Here is a 24,163-nt window from a genome sequence, read left to right on the forward strand (position 1 = left end):
CATCTTTGAGCCTATCTTACACCCAATAGTTTGTGCCTTCCATTCCCCGTACCCTATATCGCCCCTCCACTGCTCCCCACTGGTAACCACTAATTTGTTCTCTATATCTATTAGTCTTCTTTTTTGTTATATTCACTAGTTTGTTGTATTTTTAGATTCCACATATAATTGGATACTTGACCCTTATAAGATATTTTATTTGCAGATATTTTATCCTATACTGTAGGTTATCTTTTCACTTACTCTGATGCACACAATTATTTAATTTTAATGAATTCCCATTTATCTATTTTTTTTCTTTTGCTGCTCATGCTTTTGGTGTCATATGCAAAAACCATTGCCAAATCTGTGGTTGTGAAGATTTAGCCCTATGATTCCCTTCAGAGTTTTGTAGATTTAGCTTTTCTATTTAGTTTTTGATCCATATTGAACTAATTTTTATTAGTGTTGGGTGTCTGACATTCTTTTGCAAACTTAGCTTTTGTTGTATTGAAAACTCTGCCCTGATATACCTTTGTGCCTTACCCTTCATGTAGTTATTGTTATAAATTACATTTTTGTACATTGTATGCACAATGCATAGATTTATAATGATACGTTTACGTTTTAAATCACATAGGGGTAAAAGAGGAGCTACAAAGTAAAATACAGTAATACTGACTTTTATATTTACCTATGGAGTTACCTTTACCAGTGTACTTTATTTCTTTGTATGGCTTCAGGTTACTCTCAAGAGTCCTTTAATTTTAGCCTGAAGGGCTCCCTTTAGCATTTCTTATAAGACAAGTCTACTGGCAACAATTCCTTTAGCTTCTGTTTATTTGGTAATATCTTAATTTTACTCTTTGTTTCTGAAATATAGTTTTGCCAGTTATAGTATTCTTGATTGACAGTTTGTTTTTTCCCCAGTTAGGTAGGAAAGACAAGGGTGAATTAAAGTGCCACAAAGCTCTCCTACTGTGTTTAAGTCATCTTTACCTTGATTCAGCAATTGCTTGGTTGCTATAAACGGTTGGTTATTTTCCGGAGTTTTGACAAGTTGATTCTGATAATTTTTACTTATTTTTTTGTTTCTATGGAGGGTCAGGTTCTTGGAACTCTCTACTCTGTCATTTTCACTGACATCACACAATAATAGTTTCTAAACATTTGATATCTTCATGTAGCCATGTAACTTTAGATTCCCAACATCACATTCCTGTAATGTTTCTTCTGATGATCTAATTGTGGCCAGTGCTCATTTCTGGTTTCATAGATCCCTCTCCTTCAGACTCCCCAAGCTGATTTCATCCCAAATGCTCAAATATCACATTTATGTTTGCTCTTCTGGCTCTTGGCTGCCTGTGTCAAGATCTCCATGTTCTCAAGGTGTGAAGCAGAATTCCAGCAGCCTCCAGGATGAAGGTCTGCATCATCACCATGCCCAGCTCTGGTCTCAGTGCCTAGAGGACACAGCATACCTTGACTTGGCCCTTCCTGCCACATGTGCATCTCTGAATGATTATTCAACATTAGAATTCACTTAGAAAGTTATCGGCCAGCATCACACACCAGGTTTTTTTCTCTCCAGCAGGAGTTCTTACGTTCCCACAGCAGTTCAGGGACTCTTTCCCTTGGCATTTCAAGTTACAATTTAGTTGCCAAGAGACGAGATCACATGGATGGATGTGGGAGCCACTGTGGCTTAGAAGTTTGTCTTATCTCACAAATAGGAGCAATTATATCTTGCAAAATGTTCTGTGGGTATAACTTCTATGGTCCTGGCAAGGGACAAACCTAGTTTGCACTCAAGGAAATCACCAGTTAGGGCTTCCCACCAAGTATTAATAAATCCTTCACACTCTTCCCAACCCAAATGCAGTTTGCGAAAGAGGAGTTATTTTCAATCATAAGCAAAATTGCCTAATAACACAACTAATATTCCATCTTTATTACATGCCTAAGAAACAGCTGTAAGTTACACCAAGTTTAAATTACTCTATAGAGAAGATGTTTGCTAACCCATTACTCATTATTTCATTACATATACATGATAAATCATTCATAATTACATATATAAAGATAATTTTGAGAGAGAAAAAGAATATATCTATTTCTATATAATGTGATATTATATTTCTCATAGACTTTGACTACTATTGTCCCTATATATTATTTTCCCACTATACTTATGCCAAAAAGATGATTAAAATATTAACCAACCCACAATCATTCCATGTCGTTAAAGATCATGTGTGAAAAAATTCACCAGATTTATTTTATCCTTTTGTATTGGCTATAAGGATTTACTTATACATGTTTAGAGAGCTTGGAAGTATTTGGAACAGTCTAGTTATTTATTAGGCCATAAATATGAATGTGTGATAGGAAGAGCCATACAATGGTAATTTTTGTTTCAGTTTTAAAATATATCTAATTTTTATATTTCAAATTGAAATTTAAAAATCTCTTCTCAAAGTAAAACATGCTAGTGAGAAAAAAATGGCAAAATACCATATAATGGAAAACGAAAGTATAATTCTTCTGATTTTTACCTTACGAAGAGAAATATTCATTGACATTTGTGTATTTTCTAGCATTTTTAGTCTATTTCTATAGATGCAGATACATTTAATTATATTATAAAGTTATTAGCATGCTATTTTTAAAACTAGCATTATAATACAACAATATTCCTAATATTTTAAACTCTTAGCATTATTGGTAGTAGCTGCATAGTATTTTCTTATAAAATTGAACCATAATTCTTAACTATTCTTCACTTTAGGCCACTCAAGTTGTTTGTATATTTTTTAAAATAAAAGTGTCAATATTTCTTAGACTCAAGTTTCCATTGCTTTCCCTGTATACCAAAGATCTTAGTGAGATTTTTGTTAGCAAACTTTCAAAGCTTCCTATTGTATGAGGAAGTTAATCACTGCCATCCTGTGCCAATTCAATTTGAGAAGCGTTCATGAGCACTTAAAATGCATGAGACACTTCTCATCCAGCACTTAAGAAAATGAACTGAATGGTTGGAAAATCAGTTTTAGACATAACACATACAGATTGCAAAGACTTTTATATTAGAACTAGAATGAGATTTTTGTCCACAAAGAGAAACTTGAGTTAATGGAATCTAAAGAATGAGAGGCCTTGGGGAAAGATATTGTTCAGATCTGATATGCCATTAAGAGATTAGATGCTTTTAAAGCTGCCAAGAGAAAAGTCCAAATGATACACATTCATGATAGTAATGGGAAAAGAAATTTAAAAAAGAATCTTCCACAGATTCACTCAGCATAAAGCCATTGATTAAATAATGACTAGAAGGAAATTACACATTGAAGTGTGATACCATTCACTTGAATAACAACCTTCCCTGAAGAAATATATTTGCTAACATTCTAATAGAACCCAGTGCATATTGTCTTCCAAGAGAGTTAAATTGATTCAAGAAATAGAGATGGTGATTTAGTTGTAATTCTTTGAAGGTATTGCTCTATGTAAGATAGAAAGCATACTTAGATTTTTCAAAAATCACTGAAAGCAATTCTTGATAGAAACAACTATTGGGAATTTAAAGGAAATTTTTAGCCTGTGGAAACAGTAATAGTGAGTAACATATTAACTTACTAAGATATATGAAAATAGGAACAGAAGTATTGGACCAATTCAAAGGAGTAATGGATTTACTTGTAGTAGAGAAAACATTTAAGAAGGTAATTATTATTAATGTTCTAAATACATATTTTATTTAGTAAAAACTAACTCCATCTTAAAAGATGACATTGAAAGCATCAATCTTAGGATGCAAAAACTAGAAGGGACTTTATACATCATCAGCATCTTCATCTGAGGAAAGGTCTAAGAATTTGATATTAATTATCCAGTCACGCATCTAGTAAGTAGGTATATAAGCCAAGATTACATTCAGCAGCAAATAAAAGTAAACTCAGATAAAGTTGACTTTTATTTATTTTTTTCCAAACTACATAGGTAATCAGTCCTAGAATAATGCAGTAATTCAATGATGCTATTGGGAATGGGGATCTTTTCATTTTTTGCTCTGCTATCTTTAGCATCTAGGCCTTCTCTGCCAAGCTGACAACCTTACGATTGAAAGATGGTTGCTTCCCACCTAAGACTCCCAATTACACATGGGTAAGAAATGAAAAACATGGTTAAAAAAACATAAAGAATTTTTCTTTAATGAGGCTTATTTTTTTGTAGACATATCCTCCTCAGAAGCACCTGCTTACAATTCAATTAGTGAGGGCTGTATCACATATCCACTCTTATTACAGGGAGGCTGAATTTTTTATCATTTTAATTGAATATCTTTCTGCCCGCCCCACCTCCCCCCAAACTGGAATTCTACTAACGAATTAGAAGGATGTAATTGATAATGTGAAGGCAATTTGCATTGTTCACCACAAACATCATAACCAGATACCCATCTTCTGGTGAAAACCTGTATTAATCAGAGTTCTCCAGAGAAACAGAGATAATAGAATATTTATTTATCTATTTATCTGTCTATCGCTCTATCTGTTGACTTGTTTTCAAGAATTGGCTCACACATTGTAGGAGCTGACAAGTCCAAAATCTGCAGGGCAGACTGCCAGTTTGGAAACCCAAGAAAGAGTTGATGTTGCAGTCTCAAGTCCAAAGGCTGTCTGGAGGTATAATTCTTTTTTCCTGGGGGACTTGTCTCATCTGTTAAGGCCTTCAACAGATTGAATGAGGCCCACCCACATTATGGAGAGTAATCTGCTTTACTAGGATTTAAGGAGTAAACCTGCTTACTCATCTGATTTAATGTTAGTCTCATCTAAAAATGATCTTAGATGAGATTAGCATCTAAAATCTACTGATTTAAATATTAGTCTCATCTAAAAAATTCCTTTACAGTGACATGTAGTCTGGTGTTTGACCAAATATCTGGGTATTGTGGCCTAGGCAAGTTGACACATACAGTTGACCATTATAAGTCTGTCTCTTATCAGTTTGCCATGCATAGATATCTCCTTAAACTATACTCGATCTCCAGAAAAAGACAACAACAGGCAATATGCTTCCTAACATGATACAACTATCCTGTATACAATTGAAAATGCACTGACTTGCTCCCCAGAAAAGGATACAAAGTTGTTAAGTGATGTTCACTCTTCTCCTTGATATCCTGTCACTTAAATACTATGATGTAAATTCAACACATCGTATATGATAAGAGAATAAGAGACGAAAGAAAATATATATATATTTTTTTTCATAATTAAATGAGGAAGAAATACCCATGACAATTACAGTTCTCATTTCTATAACTAGTCGTGGTCATAGTTGGTATTTATAACTGCTTTATTCCGCTACTCATTCCCTTTGCCCTCAGCAAGCACCTTATCTGGTCATGGTTCTTTCCATGATGGAGTGACTCAAACCTTCATTCCTGAGGGGTCTGGGCCATTAGTAATACTGCTTGAATTGGGTGTAGTGTTTCCATCGACTTTAATCACAGGGCATGATAACTCTAAGAGACACCAAAGGGATCTCCTGTATTTCAGACATAATCTTCCTTACCTCCACTGTGGCTACCAGTTCATTGTTTCCTTGGTAATCAGAATCAATTATCTCATCTAGCACAGTACCTCCCTTCATTGCCTGTTGATACAGTGGCATAAGAAGCCCAAAGCAGCAAGGTAGCAGATATAACTTCTGACTCAGTGGAATACTTGATGTGTCTCCTGGTGGAATTGTTCTGCAATTTGGAACTAAGACTTCTAGTTCAGAAAAGCATACGGTTGTGGGTACAGAAAGCAAAAATTTTGCTAGTGGACCACTAGGGGTAATACTGAGTGGTGCCACCTCAATTTCCACCCCTGTATGTTTGAACCCTTCAATCCTGGTTATGAGAAAAATAGCATCATATACTGGACACTAATTCAGAGCATATACAGCCTCCTAGAGAACATTGCTCCAGCCCTGCTAGGTATTTCCACCTAGTTGAAGATATAACTGAGTCTTCCAAAGGTCATTCTACCATTCTATCAAACCAGCTACTTCAGGACGATGGAGAACATGGTAAGACCAGTGAATTCCATGAGAATGGGCCCATTTCCACATTTTTATTTTTTTGCTGTGAAGTGAGTTCCTTGATCAGAACAATGATCATAAATGTGGAGTATCATGATGGTAGAAATGGCATTGGGTAAGTCCATAGATTGTAGTTTTGATAGAAGTGTTGCATGAAAGGAAGTTAAGTTCACATCCAGAGTAAAGGTCTATTGCAGGAAGAACAAAACACTGCCTTTTTTTTTTTTTTTTTTTCAAGGAAGCTGTCCATCGTAATCAACCTGCCACCAGGCAATGGCTGATCACACCTGGGAATGGTGTCATACTGGGGGCTCAGTGTTGATTTCTGTTGCTGGCAGATTGGGCACTCAGAGAGTAGTCCTGGCTGACAATCAGTAGGAAGCTGCAGCTCTCAATCCTACAACCAGAAGGAAATAAACTCTACCAACAACCTTAGGGAGCTTGTGAGATGATTTTTTCCAAGACAAGCCTCCAGATGAGAAAACATCCTGGCTAACACCTTGACTGAGCAAAGAACAGGCATACTGACTTACAGAAACTGTGAGATAATAATGTGTGCTGTTGAAAGCTGCTAAGTTTATGGTAATTTGTTAAACAGAAATAGAAAATAAGCCTAATAGAAAAACTTACCTAATCACTCTATTTGAAATTGCTATCCCTCCCCTTACTTCCTGCACCCTCAGCTTAAGTTCATTTCATCCACAGCACTTTTCACTATCTACTATACTATACAACTTATTTACATGTTTTAATGTCCATTTCTCTCAACTATGGTGAAAATTTCATGAAACAGAGATTTTTCCTCCTTTGTCACAGATATATCAACTGTGCTTAGAATAACAGCTGACAAGTAATGGACACTCAAGGAGTACTGGCTGAAAGACAAATGAAAATCTGTATCACATCCCAATAAGCCTGTCCTAAAGAGTTAGAAAGCTTGAATAACATATACAAGAGTAAATATAGGAGATAAGTCACAGGAAGTGTTCCTGGAAATCCTGATTCCAGTCCGGTTCTACCACTTGTACGCAACTCTGAACAAGTCTAAAACTTGCTTAACTTCAGTTTTGTCATCTCTGAGTATGGACGATAATGCTAGACCTGTTTGCTCACATGCTTATTTTCAGAGTCAAAGTAATGTATATAATATTGCTTAATAAATTTTAAGGAACAATATTAATTCTAAATGAAGAAATACAGGTGGCCAATATATATGTAAAAATATTTCTGCTTCCTAGTAAACAAATGAATTATAGGCAAAACATTAATGATATATCATGTATTGACTGCCAATTAAACAAATTTAGTAGGGATGCTACCCAATATTGTGTATATTCCCAATATACTGTTGCAAAGAGTGAAATGATGGTATAAAGCTATGAATAGCAGTTCGGAAAACATCAAAAAAGTGCATGTTTATCTTTTATTCTAGCAGTTTTTCTTGTAGGAACCTGCCTTTTGGGTGTAATTAGACTAGACAGGTGTACAATATATAGATATAAGAATGTTCATAAAAGTTTTGTTTGCAATTGTAAAACAATGTAATTTACCTAAATTGTTTAAACACAAACTGATGTGTTGTTTAAATGGTATCTTTCTCTCTCTCTCTCTTTTTCTCTCTCTCTCTTTCTCACATTGAATAAACCTTTGCCACTGTCTTAACACCACCATTAACCTGAGGCTAGGATCATTATAACTTTCCCAACCATCCAACTCAATGGGTTTTCCTGAGACCATATCTGAGCGTTAATGACCTGTGTTGCCCTTGTGACATTCTGTTTCTCTATAGACTAAGAGAAGTAAATCAGTGGGAAAGTAGAGTAGACCCTCTGAAATGGTATCATAACCAAATAATATTGATTCTTTGTTTTTTCATTCCCTATCGCATATTTTCAAAGTGTACATTGAATTATATGTGAGCGTACATTATAATTTGTTTTGTAATGCAGTAGCTAGGCCACACAATTTCCTTTTAACATACTTTTAATTTTCTAATTCTTGCTGACTGTCATTCTTATCTTGACATTTATCACTAAGGATTTCTTTTGAGTGATTCTCAGTAAATTGTTGAGGAAGCTTTTGAAATAGCATTGATATTTCCATAAGCCTCACAGGTATTATCTTGTATATTCATTTGTGTGGAACTTAAGTTTTCTTTCCATTTTGCATTCTCAAAAGAATTTACTTGGTTTCTATTTTTTGCCTTTCAAAATTACTCTACTTGATATAAAATATGATGTAGGACTTTATCTTTCTGCAGAAAAATGCAAGAAAGTATATAAAGACTGATAAATGTTATCCTAAAACTGACCAGAGTATTTGACCAGGCTTATAACCTCTGCAACTAAATAGTCCCTAAATGTTAGTCAAGTTTATTTACCTTGGTATCCGGAAGTCTGTCACTGAGATAAGAAAATTATGTGTACATAGAGGGAGATTGAGATCAATAGGAACACTTGAATGTAGTTTGGTGCTCCTTGACAACCTCTACAAGACTAAAACAACATTTGCATTCTTCACTTTGCTGTATACCTGAAACTAACACAACATTGTAAGTTGACTATACTCCAATAAAATTAAAAAAAAATAAATAAATGTACACAGTTCCCTAAATCATCATTTAGGGGCCGATTCCAGCCATATCAATCACCCGGTTATATCACAGATAATACAACACTACTGGCATTTGATAATTGACAGACTCCTTGCTTTTTAACTATTATGTCAGTGGAAATGGATTAGGTCAAATCATAATGGTTAATTTGAAACAGTAAATAGTGAAATTCTTGGCGTTTCATATACTTGCTTTAGAAAAGCTTAGCTTTTTGTTAGAAGCACTGTACTTTTAACTTGCATATATATGCATATTTATATAATAGAAATTAACATTTATTCTAAAAATTTTATTAAAAATAGTCAAGTCTCTCTTTCTTGATTGTTGTCTCCAGTTACCCAAAGAATCTAGTAGGAAAATAAATTATGTCTGCTTCTTAAAATATCACTATTTATAAATAGAATTTTTAAAAAATCTTTGAATGTTAGTTACTTTATTGGTATTGCAACTTTCTTGCTTTATTTTACTTGGCACTTTGATTCGTTTAAATGTTTATTTTAGAGAACTAATCTTCTACTTTCTTTCAAATCCTCTGTTAGCATCCTCCTCCTAACCCAAACCCTCTCTTGATTGAATATCTGTTTCTTACAGTGGCAGGTGGTATTTCTCAGTAAAGGTAATGCATATCCTTTAGGTCACTCAATTATGCGCATCCAATAAATCACTAATTTTACTTTTCCTCTCCACTGCAACTCCCTTAGAAAAGGCTTTTATTGTTTCTTACCTGGTTCATTGTGATATTCTATTTATTGGTTGCTTTGTCTTTAATCTTGTTCTATGGCAAAGTTTCATGCATACTGATGCCAAAAGAATCTTAATAAAATAAAAGTCCTACTGTGGCACTGCATTGTTTAACTCCTTCAATGTTTCCTACAGTCACATTTAGTCATATGATAGACAGGGTTCCCCATGATTTGGTTGGACCCCATAATTCATCAATTCTCCTTACTTCCACAAATACACTCTGCTCTAGCCATCCTTCTTTACATCGTGTATTTTTCTTTTAGAGTATGCATGCTTTTATTTCTATGTTTATACAAAAGGGTTTTCTTTTCCCCCAAATATCCTCTCACTTCCAACATCCAACCCTTCTTCTTCATGCTCTTTTATATCCTTTAAGACCCAGATCAGATGTGACTTTCCCCAGGTAGCCTGCCTGGGGATTGTTGGGGCACCCCTGTTCTGTCCTCGTATGGCACAATAAGAATACCTCAACCACTGATTGCCATTATCTCTTCCTGAGTGTCTTTTCTCCCTATTTCTGTAAAATGCATATAAACATACACTCACACACACTTGCCCACACATATAGTCACAGACACAGAGACACACACCAGATAAAAGTAAAAACATTTTCTTTACTCTTTGAAAACTATCCCAGCCATTTACCAGAATGACCATTGCTGGTGATCAATAAATTGTTGAATGAGTCTTGATATGACTTCAAGATTTTAGGAAATACAGATGACCAAGACTATGAATATTTAAAATCTAGAATTAAAACTTTCTTGCCATAGTATCTCTAATTCTACATATTTTTAATAACAAATAATTTAATATGTATTATAAAATTGTAGCTACATTTGTTATGATGCAATGATATATGTCAAAATTTTACTTTCTATGAAATACTAGTACAATTTAGCTATTTATGACGTGGGTTATCTTTTATTTAAATTCAACTCTAAATAAACTCTTTCACAAATATGTCAATGTAAATGATCTCAAAATATCTTTGTGCTATGTTAAAATAAATATTCTAGAGTAATCTCATACATATATAGGCATATATATGTATATATACCTTATATAAATCCCATTAATTAAAGTATTAGAGATTATTTGAAGTTTAAGTTATGGTTCTATGTAGGAGAAATTGAGCAGACACAATCTAGGTTGACCAAGAATCTAATATTATTTCATTAGCATGACTTTTTTTTTTGGCCGCACTGCACAGCTTGTGGGATCTTAGTTCCCTGACCAGATATTGAACCCGAGCCCTTGGCAGTGAAAGCATAGAGTCCTAACCACTGGACCACCAGGGAATTCCCTAGCATAACTATTTTTGAAGTAGGAAAATACTTAATTTGGAGGATCTAAGTGATTCTACGTAAATCAACAAATATTTACTGAGTAGGTCTTTTATAGATCAGGCATTGTTCTAAGACCCTGGCATACATCAGTGTATATACATAAGGCATTTATTAAGATTTTGTTCAACCACTTCATAAAAATGTGATTAGTATATGTTTTATTCTCGTAAAGCCCTATTCTAAGACTGATGTATCACGATTGCATAACAACATGAGCTCCATGAGAAGCAAACAGTACTTTAATCATTTTTAATGACTATATACTGTCTCTGTGAAAGACTATAGTGAAAATATTTGGGGCATGGGACCACTTTGGGGTATCTTAAATCATGCTACATACATGGCTATTTATCAATTCTACTCAAGTTGACATGTTCTTTTTCTGGCCTTCAGCCCCCAAACTGAGCTCCTTTGATACAGAAGAAACATATGCTCAATATAAAAAGAATTTACACAAAGACACTTAATTTTCTTCCCAGATCTTGAATTACTTGGGAAATATGCCTGGTATTTGAGGGGAGGGATTATTTTAAATCACATTAGTAGAAGGTATTTGCCTTATGGATTAACATAAGACATTTACTCTTAAAAAATATGAAAAGGATCAGACACCTTTCTAATATAGAGCACATCAAAATATGATGGAATTTATTATATATAACTGAAATACACAAGCTTAATTGAATTTATTTAAAAATTAGGGGTTTGTAAGACTCCAACACTTCGTCTAAATTAGGCAGAGAAACTTGGCAGGAAATAATAAGTAAAGAAGAAATTTTTCCTTTCCAATTTACCAGGGTATAGGTGTATCTTTTGATACAGTGTAATAACATGTTTTGGCATTTTTTACAAGCCAAAAGTGCAAGAAAATATTTTCTTAGCAGTGGATGGTCACAAATGCTGTGTTTTCCTTAGATGAGATCAAAGATGATGTACTGGAAAATTCCAACAACAACAATAGTAACTTTGACATTGCCATAGACCTAAATACTGTTAATTACTTTTGTATTTTTTAATAGAGACTCAAAGAACTAAAACAAAGGGAATTTGCTCGAAATGTAGCATCTAAATCCAGGAAAGATGAAAGAAAACAGGAAAAGGCACTCCAACGCCTGCACAAGCTGGCCGAGCTAAGAAAGGAAACTGTATGGTGAGTCTACAGTAAAATGTTAAGTTTTCTTAAAACATGACAACAACAAAAAAGGAACTGAATAAAGGGCACAAATCTATCTATTTCTGTACCCAGAATAAGATGCTCACATTTTCATGGCTTTCTGTGGGCAGTAAACAGTAAATTGAATTTGAGTTTTATGCAAACACCTGTTTAATACACATTTCAATAAAAAGCCAAATTACTATAATTTTAGTTTGTAAAAAAATTAATTTTACATTATTCTTCTCTTTAAGCTATCTTAGTTGAATGCTATTCTATTTCTTGGTGAAATTCAAAGCATTTGATTGAAGAAGAGACCAAAGCACCACCTCGTAGACTTTGTTATAAATGGAGTTTTAGGAGGAACTTATTTTTTCATTGAAAATTTGGAGAACTTTTATTTGCAATGATCTTTAGAACACATATGGAGTGAAAAAGAGAGGTTCCTTGCTCCATATGTATTCTTAATATATAAAGGTCAGGAAGGCCCTATGCATGTCAGAGGTAGGTTGAAATTAGTTTCACTGTGAATGAACTCTAACTGGACTATTAAAACTTTACAACTCTTACACTTTGACCTGCTTCTAACAGAGAGCAGCTATAAGGTTATAAATCAGAACTTAAAAATTCAGGCCAGGGCAATGTTATGAAAAGACAGCCACCCTTAGGGTACCCCCCCCGCCATTAAATAGGCCTCTCTGATTATTGTTTAAAACAAAGCTATTTTATGCCAAATTTATTTTATACAGAATAATGTTAGGGGATATTGACATATCAAAACATTGTTTGAGGGCTTCCCTGGTGGCGCAGTGGTTGGGAGTCCGCCTGCCGATGCAGGGGACACGAGTTCGTGCCCCGGTCCGGGAGGATCCGACATGCCGCGGAGCGGCTGCGCCCGTGAGCCATGGCCGCTGAGCCTGCGCGTCCGGTGTGCTCCGCAACGGGAGAGGCCACAACAGTGAGAGGCCCGCGTACCACAAAAAAACAAAAAACAAACAAACAAAAAAAAAACCCACAAAAAAAAAACCCACAAAAAAAAAACCAAACAAAACATTGTTTGAGATGTCAGCTTTAGAAAAGTCAAAATAAAATTCAAATATATCTTGAATCCTATAGTGAACTGTTAATATCAAACATAACCTCTGTTGAATTATACCAACCAGATAGTTTTATTCTGTGTAGTAAAAAATGAAAAATTATATAAGTGCAAGTTTACATTTCATATTATCTCGGACCTGTGTAATTTAATTCATTTGTAAATGTAAAGTCTAATATATTAAGAGAAGTAGAGCTGATAATAAGATATGTACAAAAGAAGCAAAACTTCTTATCTAAATTACTTTTCTTAGCATACATAAATATTTCACATTACACTGCTCCCCAGACACATGATTTTCCCAGTAATCTGGTGCCTCTAATGAGGTGTAAATTAAGTAGTGTTGCTTCTTAATACCAAACAAGGTAATAAAACAGTCCACTGTGTTAGATATTGAAGAAATTATTCGATTAAAAAAATTTGGACAATTTATAACTTCTGAGAAACTAACTTTTTAGAAAAGCATGGAAAATTCTGCATAGCATAATTCTTTTCGGGTAAAGATGATACTTAGGTAGTTCTTTGTTTATGTGCTGGACAGTATCATTCTTTTAATAAGAGCTCACTATTTATGGTATACTGTAATTCCAAATAAATGGAAACCACATCGTTAAGTATAGTCTTTTCCTATATTTACTCTATATAATTATGTAATGGATAACTTCAGGATAATTTTTAAATATTAAGAACAGCCATTCCAAAAGACTCAGAGCTCTCATTGAGCATATCACCTGGCCTGTGGTAGATGCTCAGTGAACACTGGTTGAATTGAATTGTTGAACTGAATTCCCAGCCCTGCTTACATCATGACTGAGAGTTTTTCTTTAACTTCCTTCATATTCTCCATATAGGATCAATGGTGTTGAGTATTTGTGAATTAAAAGTAATTTTATTTTAGAGAGTTCCGTATTCTAAAATGTCACTGAAGAGGCCATGGGGGTAAAAAAATTCTTGGTCTGGAAACACTGGCTGAGAGCATAGAAATGTCTTTGACCGTTGCTGTTAATAGCTATAAAAGTAACTTCAAGACATCATCTCCAAGTTATCCCAAACAATATCCAATAACTAAATTAAACTGTAGTTCTATGGAAGGCAATTGCACTACATGAAAGTAATTATCTTACAAAGATTTTAAAACCTGAAAAAAATCTTATGCTGACATTTCTAAGTTGTAAGTGTTTGAGTATTTTTCCTCAAGTGTCCTTTATGAAAACACACTTTTGTTTCTTTTTGTAGTGCTCCTGGAAGTGGTCCTATGTTCAAGTCAACAACTGTTACTGTGAGAGAAAATTGTAATGAAATTTCCCAAAGAGTTGTTGTGGATTCAGTTAATAACCAGGAAGATTTCAAATGTACTTTGATTCATAGCCAAGAGAATGCTAAAGGTGTTACCACTGTTGCTACAGATCCAGAAAGCGTGAAAAGTTATACCGCCAAAAAGAGCCAACTTGGAGATCAAGCCCAGGGGATTCACAGACACAAAATTGGCTTTTCTTTTGCATTTCCAAAGAAAGCATCCGTGAAGCTGGAGTCCTCAGCTGCAGCCTTCTCTGAATACAATGATGATGCCTCTGTGGAAAAAGGATTTAGCAGAAAAAGTAGATTTGTCCCCAGTGCTTGTCATCTTCAACTCTCTTCACCAACAGATGTGCTTTTGAGTTCTGAGGAGAAAGCTAATTCTTTGCATCCACCAGAAGGAAGGTGCACTGACAAAGAAACTGCTCAAACTCAAGAGATGAAAGAAGTTTCTAGTGAAAAAGATACATTACTATTACCTCCATTTTGCCAGTTTCAACTCCCTTCATCATCTGTTGCAGATAATTGTCAAAATTCAGTCCCTTTAGCAGATCAAATTCCACTGGAAGATGTTATTATTAATGAAGACATACCTGTAAGTGGTAACACTTCTGACTTGCTAGGAAATAAATCCATAGTTCTTGATATGGCTAATGACTGTTTGTCTTTGCAAGCTACCATAGAAGAAAGAGTTAAGGACAATGATGCACCCACGACTGAAGCTGAATATAAAAATCACAGCCCTGACATGTTGGCCCCTTTAAATTCTGAAGAGGATAATATAACCCTACATAAAAAAATGGATTTATATAAAAGACCATGTGAGCCATTTGTACCCGTACTTAACAAAGATGGATCCACAGTTCTTCAGTGGCCATCAGAAATGCTGATTTACACAACTACTCAACCATCAGTTTCCTATAGCTGTAATCCTCTCTGTTTTGACTTCAAGTCCACTAAATTAAACAACAATCTAGATAAAAATAAGCTGCCCTTAAATGATCTTTCTTCTCATCAGAAGGGAGAAGACATTTGCAAGAGACCAGTTTTAGATTGCAAGGACGCATCTGTGACAGGACTTACTGATCATGAAATTGGAGGTAGCAGAAATGGATATACCCAAGTCACTCCTCTTTTTGCTGATGATACGCTCTCCAATAGCTGTGATTCTGGAAAAAATGAGAGTATGAGTCAGAGGTATAAAAATATTTCCTGTAGGATCAGAAAAACAAAAAAATATACTTTTACTAAAAATCAGATAAAACAGGATGTTCTTGGTGGCAAATACAACAAAATAAGATTGAAAGATACTAACGAACTCTGGTTCCATAAAAGTGGAAGAAAGAAAAAACGAAGAAAGTTATGTCACCATAATTATGGAAAGAAAACCAAAGAATCAGAAACGTATTTCAAAATGGAAAGAGAAAATAGTTACACTGATAAAACTAGGAAAAATCTACTGGAAACAATTTCAGAAAAACAGTATTTAGCTACAGAGCAATTATTAGACTCACAGCAATTACCTGATAAAAGGCCCAAATCAGCATCCATATACTTAAGTGAAAATGAAGAATTGTGTAAAACCCAGAACACTGAATACAATAAGAATATTATCAGTTCTAAAAACCACTGTAAAAAGAGCTCAGTTGTTTTAAATGGACAATCCAATTCAACAATGATACATTCTGTGAAACATAATTTAACATACTCCAGAACTTACTGTAGTTGGAAAGCCAAAACGTCCAGCTGTAGTCAAGATCACAGATGCCTAGTTCTTCAAAATGAAATGAAATGCATGAGTCAGAACCAGGCAGTTAAAAGAGGTTATAATTCTCTCATTAATGAATCAGAAAGATGCCATCAAAAACGTAGACAACATTCATATTCTTATTCTTCAGATGAAAGTTTAGATCAACAGAATTATCTACCAGAAGAATTTTTGAGGCCACCCCATGCTTCTGCTCCTTGTAAACCTAAAAGGAAATGGAGGAGAAAAAGTAGATTCCACACCGGTTTTGAAGCTTTGGAACTCAAAGAGAAGACAGATTATCCCAGGAAAGGTAATTCTTTCTTACATCACCCGGATGAAATAATAAGTGAAGACAGAAAAGAGGAAATAAAACCACAAGAAACTGCAAATGTCAAAAGGAACTCAGAACAAATGGACCAAGTAGAAAATAAACTGTCTTTGCCCGCTAACAGTCCCCTTCCTTCTGAAACCAATGGTGAAACTGAACAGGTCATAATGGAGACCACTTCTGGTGAACTGTCAGAGATTTCCAATAAACCCACCACTTCAGTCTACATAGCTAGTGCCCCAACAAAAGAAGAAATGGACAGTACCTTGCTTGAACACAAAGAAAGAAGTGAAAATACAAATATTAATGAGAAGCAAATTCCTTTCAAGATGCCTAGTATTGAAAGGAACTTTAGACAGTCACAACCTAAATCATACCTTTGTCATTATGAACTGGCTGAGGCCCTTCCACAAGGAAAGATGAATGAGGCATCAACTGAGTGGCTGTGTTTTAATTCAGGAATCCTTAATGCACAACCACCATTACCATTCAAAGAAGCACATGTCAGTGGCCATACCTTTGTAACAACGGAGCAGATCCTGGCTCCGTTAGCTTTACCAGAACAAGCATTATTGATTCCAATAGAAAACCATGACAAGTTCAAAAATCTACCATGTGAAGTCTACCAGCACATCATTCCGCCGAGCATGCTGGCCAACAAGGTCAAATTCACTTTTCCTCCAGGTTCCCTCCCACCCCCTAGCACACCTCTGCAGCCTTTGCCTTTGCAGCAGCCCTTGTGTTCTACCTCTGTAACCGCTATCCACCATACTGTTTTGCAGCAGCATGCAGCAGCTGCTGCAGCCGCAGCAGCAGCTGCAGCTGCAGGAACCTTTAAAGTGCTTCAACCACACCAACAGTTTCTGTCCCAAGTCCCAGCTCTCACCAGAACATCGTTACCTCAGATCTCAGTAGGACAAGTAGGACCAAGGCTTTGTCCTGGGAATCAGCCAACTTTTGTTGCTTCTCCTCAGATGCCAATCATTCCAGCTTCAGTTCTTCATCCTAGCCATCTGGCTTTCTCACCTTTACCCCATGCACTCTTTCCTTCACTGCTGTCCCCCCACCCATCGGTCATCCCGCTGCAGCCCCTCTTCTAGTCATCACTATGAAAGGGAAAGAAAATATTCATGTGAAAACTATTGCTCTACATGTTAATGCTCATCTAAGTGGATAATTGCCTATTTAAATGGTGGAAATAAACTAGGCAAAATATGGCCTCATTGATATGAAATCATTTACTGTAAGTGTAATGATGCAAATAAATTCTTAAGTTTCTGATATATAATATTAGTAAGGCACTGAATAGTTTGAAAATCAATATAATATATGCTGTATATTAAAATGATGTCTTAAGAGTATGTATAATGTATATAAAATATATTTATAGTACTGTAATTTATGTTGTAAAGTATGCTCTTTGTTTTTTTTTAACCTTTGTGTATTTGCACCTATTTAATGTTTAGACAAAGCTGATGGCACTATGTTTTGTACCATGTTCCTTGAAACTGTAAATTCAGTGAAAAAATCTCTCTTGCAATAAATTTTTGTTAAATATTTAAGTAAATCAAACCCTTGTTTTTAGTTGGTTTTCACTATTTTGAGACTGTATAGTAACAATAGATTTTGAATTTATATTGTTTCTTCTGTTTATTGGCATCTCTGAACCTCAGAGGATCAGCAAAATATCTTTGGCGCTCTGTCAATACTTAAACTGTAATACTATCTTTCAGAATAAGTTTAAGTCCGTTTGCTTTTCTGTTTGTCATAATGTTGCTTATACTCAAAGTTTACTATGTTTCATGAACACTTGGCCCTCTAGATAATAAACCATGGAAATTCTTGTTAAAGTAATGTTAGCATTTGGTGCAGTGGGGGGGGGGGGGCGAATAACTACAAAACGTGCAAAGTATTTAGTGTCGTTCCGGGAACTATTAAACAGTACTAGTAGGTAAGAAATAGCAAGTAACCAATATAAGTTCTTATAACATTTTTGTATGTCAAAATTATCAAATGTATTGTGTTTATTTTCAATTGTTGCGGAGAATATACATATATAAGAATGTTGGCATGGATTAAGGAATAGGTTTAATTAATCACTAACCATTATATAACATCTTGGGAAGAATGGCATAAATACAATCTGGATATACTCTTAATTGAGAATCTGGAAGTGGGAAAGAGAGTGAATAAATAACTGTTCCTTCTGCAAATCTTTCTGGTAGTCATGTTTCTATCATATTTCCAAATCACGCAGGAACAATTAGAAAGTCTCCATCCATATCACCCTTCCAGATTCTGCTATATTTTTAATGACCACTGCATTCTTGTTCACTCAAGTGCTGCTTCTATGTGTACTAAAGAATATAATTATTTAATAGAAAACTAGGGAACATCACACTTCCCACAAGAGTTTCTAATGTGTACCTGCCTCAGTCCATGCCACTGGTTAAGACAAAGTCTGCATGCCTGGTGGAGAGGATTCAACTCACCATGTGCAAATGATAATGGATTATGGTAGCCTAGCAATGAATCCAAGCAAAAGAGAGGCCAACTGAGTCCTTCTAAAGGAAGAGCAACTTTTAAGTGATGCTGTATTGAAGAAATACTTTTTCATAAGCTTACTGTAAGAACTGGGTTTCCCTAAAAATATTGAGCATAAGCATATATTCCCATAGCAGAATAATATATTGAATTCTATTGTAAGTAGAGTAATAGGGGAAAAATCTATGTTGTATACTTTCTTGATTATGTGCCATAATAATCATTGATTTAAAGGTTTTCCTGAAAAACGGTTGTGAAAGACTGCATGATTGACAAATAAGAAGAAAAAATAATAAAAGAAGAAATTTTATTTCAAACACTAAGATAACATGTTCCAAAAATGGTAACTAGAATTGGAATGGGTGATTTTTCCCCAAGCAAAATATTTGAAACTATCTTTGAAGATAATATAGATGGGAATATCTACTGAGGAATGCTGACCCAGTTTTTTTTTTTTTCCAGTTTGTTTTTAATATCAGAGCAGGATTGTTTCTGCTGTTTAAAATCAAACCAAGTGTTTCACTTTAAAATATGCAGATTTTCCCTCTTTTTTTGTCATCTTCTGGCTATCATCCCACATGTTCACCTCTTACCTCTTCTTTTTATTCTTTAATTCCTTTTTCTCCTGATCTTTTCCTTCTTAATTTCACTGTATACATCATTTGTGTGTATCCTCTGCTTCTTTCTCCATGCTATCATTACTTTTATTTTGTCTTCAATTCTGTTGCTCTCCTACATTTATTTTTGTTAAAATAATGCATTTAGGTATGCTTAACTTTTTAGTTGTAGCAGAATATACTTGCTTAGTAACTATATAATAGAAATTTCTAGAAAGTTTGAGGAGGAAAGTTCTCACCTAAGAGTAATTGAAACTCAACTTGGTAGATAAATTGATTGGTTTTTGTGGATACCAGTGGCTGGACAAGAAAAGAAAGTTAGCTGAGTATGTCGAAGCCATTTTTATTACAAACAATTCATTTAAATACTTGATATCTTTGGTAAGATATTGCTCACATAGTCTGGGCATCTGTTATAAGTTCGGGACTCAAAATCAATGTATGATGACGCACTTGTTCATCTATTTTGATAACACCAACTCCAGAATCAAGGGAATCAGGCCAATGGGCTGAAGATCAATGATAAGCAGAGCAATTAGACAGGTAAGTCAGGGTGGACTCACCAAGCAATGAGGCTGTCAGAGGACCACCAGTCAAGCTCATATTAGTGGCAGCAGGAGTCAGGCCAGTGTAGCAGTCATACACTGGAAGTAGGTTTGGGGACGGCCAATGGCTTGTCCATAAATCCTGGAGCTAAAATCCCAGTCCCATCCAGATGTAAATTATTATACATTCTATATAATTGGGGAATTTAAATGGTTCTAACACTATCTCTTACCCACCATCTCTGGTCTGCTAGTTATAGGCATTGCTATAGATTTGTTATTGTAAATCTGAGTGGTTTGGAATATAGAATAAAACCTGAATGTAGAAAGTAACAAGTAACTACTGTAGCCAAGTAACAAAGGAACTCACATTGGATGACAGGAAGGAAACAAGGAAACTCATCTACTACTACTTCAACTTCTCTCTCTCTCTCTCCCCCCCCCCCCCACCGTCTCTCTCTCATATACATGTATATCCAAGTCCTTTCATGTGTTGAAGCCCTGTATAAACTGTCCACAGGACATCTCAATCTAGATATCTGCTATGTATTTTGAACCCAAAACTCAAATCTGTGATCTTTCTTTATAGGTACCACTGAAACCTATTATTTGTCCTTTGTTTCAAAGCTCTGTGAATATCATTATAATAACAAAAAAAAATTTAAAAACTGTTCCAAGTCAGAAGCCAGGGTATTATGCCCACATAAAAATTAATCAATGAACCCATTTGGCTCCATTTCCTTAAGTTTTTCTCAGATATTTCTCACCAGTATACTCTATATAGTTCTAGTCCTAGTAGTTCATAATCTGAATTGCTGAGTTGCTGTTATAAATTAATGTCACTTTTCCCAATTTCCAATTCATACACTCTATCCTCCCCACTGCTGCCAGGGCTCCATTTTTTAAATGTAACCTTATTATGACACTCCTCTACTTTAAAATCTATTATGGGTACTCAATTATTGTCAAGATAAACATCAAAGTTCTTAGCAAGTCATGGAAAATCTATGGTGAAGTAGATGCCAGCCTCCCTAGTCAGGACCATCCATTCCAGAATTCCTCTAGGCCAATCACTCTAATCTACTTACAATCATCTTCAAGTTTGTGTGAGCATGTTCTGTTATCCTGCAATGCTTTCCTCCCTATGTTTCTTCACTTGACTAACTACTAATGAGTCACAATTCAACTAATGTCAAGTCGGTTTTTTTTAGGAATTCTTACCCAAATTCCCTCCGCCTCCAGATGTTAGCTTCCTGTCCTCTATTTTCACCTGGAATACTGTGCTCAAATATTGTTATGAAGTATTCTCTGTGTTGAATATATGGTCTGTTCTTCAAATTCACTAAATTAAGAGCTCCTTGAGTCAAAGTAGCATTTGATGCATAGTAAACACTCAATAAGTTTGTTAAATGAGAAGATAGAATGAGTTGGGAAAATGTAATTAAAAACTATGCAGATTGTATTCCAAAGTTCCAGAACTGTTAACCATTTTTACTCCAAACTTGTTCTAAATCAGTCTGAAAAAATATATAATTTTCCAAAATAATTAGGGCTTCAAAACACCATTTAGCATGAATAACTTATTTTTTAATGGTATTATGAATTATTTAAAATAGAACTCAGTGGGGGACTTCCCTAGTGGCACAGTGGTTAAGAATCCACCTGTCAATGCAGGGGACACGGGTTTGAGCCCTGGTCCGGGATGATCTCACATGCCATGGAGTAACTAAGCCCGTGCACCACAACTACTGAGCCTGTGCTCTAGAGCCTGCAAGCCACAACTACTGAGCCCATGAGCCACAACTACTGAAGCCCGTGCACCTAGAGCCCATGCTCTGCAACAAGAGAAGCCACTGCAATGAGAAGCCCACGCACCACAACGAAGAGCAACCCCTGCTCACCATAACTAGAGAAAGCCCATGTGCAGCAACAAAGACCCAACACAGCCAAAAATAAATAAATAAATAAATTTATAAAAAATAAAATAAAATAGAGCTTAGTGAGCAATCAATCATCAAAGCATGATTTGAACCCTTTCCCCTGCCCTTGGAGAAAAGCACAAGCTCCTATCTATCATCTGTCTATCTGTCTATCTATCTATCTATCACCTATTTTTCATGTTTCCATTAGTACTTGTCACCAAACATTAGCATATTATGTGTCTGACATTAAACTAGATATTGGGATAAATGAATGAACAGAACACACCTACTACTCAGATATTCAAGTCCAGTAAAAGAGGCAGACATGCAAAATCTTATGTTTAGCTATCCAAAGTTTGCTCTTTCATTATGTATTGATTTATATTCACCAATGTCTTTTTTTCCCACACTACTGTATTCTCCATTTCTCAGTCTTGTTTCTATTTTTTTTTCCCTCCATTTATTTGCCTAGCTAAGGCACTGTCCTTGGGAGTGAAAGTTGCCACCAGGGATGCTTTCCAATAAGTTGTTTACTTTCTCTCACAAATAAGATGATAAAGGCTTAAAGCTTACGTATATTATCAGTTGAGGTTCAAGTGTTGATTTAAAGCCTGCAGTAAAATGCTATGCAATTTGTTCTGAGTTACTGAGTATGATTGAAATCTAGCTCACCAACTGGCAGCCCTGTGGATTGTGTCCCCCTCCCCCAGACCCAGCATAGGCTACATTGGTACAGAGAAAGCGACTATTTTTCCTTTGCTCAAAGACACCATTGCTCACTAAGCCAAATGCCTAGAGCAATAGCCTTTTATTTATTCTCAGAGGCATCTTACAGACTAGCACCTGCCCTGAGCTTCCAATGCTTGGGAACATAGGATATGGAATCTACTTGAACCGGAAGCTCCTGGTAGAAAACTCTGAGCATAACAAGGTTTTTCTTTTCTTTTAATCTCCTAAAATCTTATTTTTAAGTAACTGAATTATTTTTAATTTTTTTACATTTTTGTGGTAATATTTTGAATATATTATTTACATATTTTACTAATATTTCCCTTTTTTAGGATTCTAGTTTTAACTGCTACATTTTAACTTTTTATAAATTACTTCCTAACATTTTTATGGGGTATATTTTCTATGTATTTACTATCTTCAGAATATTGTATAATATATTTTAATTTTAAGAAGTAGGTCTCATAATATTCAGTGGAATTTATCATACTTTGTGGTTTAGTATTATTACCTTCCATATCTAGCTTGTATTGATTATCTCTAAGACTATTTTAATTCCCTCATTGAATATTAATTTCATTTCATTCCTCAGTATATTTATTGAAGGTACAGGCAGAAAGCATAAGTTTTTGGGAAGTGCCCACATATTAAGTAAAGGATCTTTGATGACATGCTTACATTAACCCTTCAGGCTTCTCCAAAAGGTTCTCCTATTCTTTTCACTACTTAATTCCTATAACCAGGAATTATACCCAGAACTAAATTTTCATTTTACCTACAAGAACTAGGATGTAATGCTCATCTAAATAGCCCATTTCATCTTGCTTCACAGGCTTAGTTCAACAGCTGGGCTTCTAACTGGAAAACCCTCTCAATGCATAAACTCGTTGGTTACCCTACTTAGTCCACGATCTCCTTTAGGACAAAACTAGATCTCAGCTCCTTCCTAGCTCTCGTCAGCACTACACTGTGTTCTGGTGTTTCCCCTTTTCTGTTGCACCAATTAATTCAACATTTCATTGTTGCCTAAACTTGCTACCTGGACAGTGTCTTGATCCTCCTAGTTGTACTTGGTGAAGCTAACCTCTGTACTTGAGTTAATTATGTGGGTCCAAAATGCTTATTGACTTACATGACATGTTCCCTTCTTTGTGACAAATTCCTATTATATCCCTGGTCTGAGCCTGCCCAAATTGTGACATTTTAAATTCAAGGAGAGTGAGTTTTTAAAAATCCAACATTTCAGCTGCCTTACTCTTGTGGACTGTATTAAATTTCCCACACACTATTGAAAACAACTAAGTTTCAAATTAACGCTTTGAATTTAAGGTAATCTGCTTATCTTTTTCAACTATTTTTAATCTAAATGATTTTAAAGTGGCTCTTACTTTAACGTATATAAAG

At 35.1% G+C, this 24,163-nt stretch overlaps 1 protein-coding gene across 1 annotated transcript in view; it reads left to right on the top strand.

Annotated features, from left to right (window-relative positions):
* The window catches only part of ZNF804A (zinc finger protein 804A), a gene marked incomplete at both ends in the record, with an annotated part of 317,011 nt that extends 299,509 nt beyond the window's left edge, over positions 1 to 17,502 (top strand). The window contains 2 exons of the mRNA XM_079924122.1: positions 11,799 to 11,929; positions 14,265 to 17,502. Coding sequence (XP_079780248.1) covers positions 11,799 to 11,929; positions 14,265 to 17,502 — 3,369 coding nt within the window. The remainder of the gene's footprint in view (positions 1 to 11,798; positions 11,930 to 14,264) is intronic.
* Positions 17,503 to 24,163: the final 6,661 nt, after the last annotated feature.

The sequence above is a fragment of the Stenella coeruleoalba genome (assembly GCF_951394435.1).
Source record: "Stenella coeruleoalba genome assembly, chromosome: 6".
In the NCBI taxonomy this organism is placed as follows: Eukaryota; Metazoa; Chordata; class Mammalia; order Artiodactyla; family Delphinidae; genus Stenella; species Stenella coeruleoalba.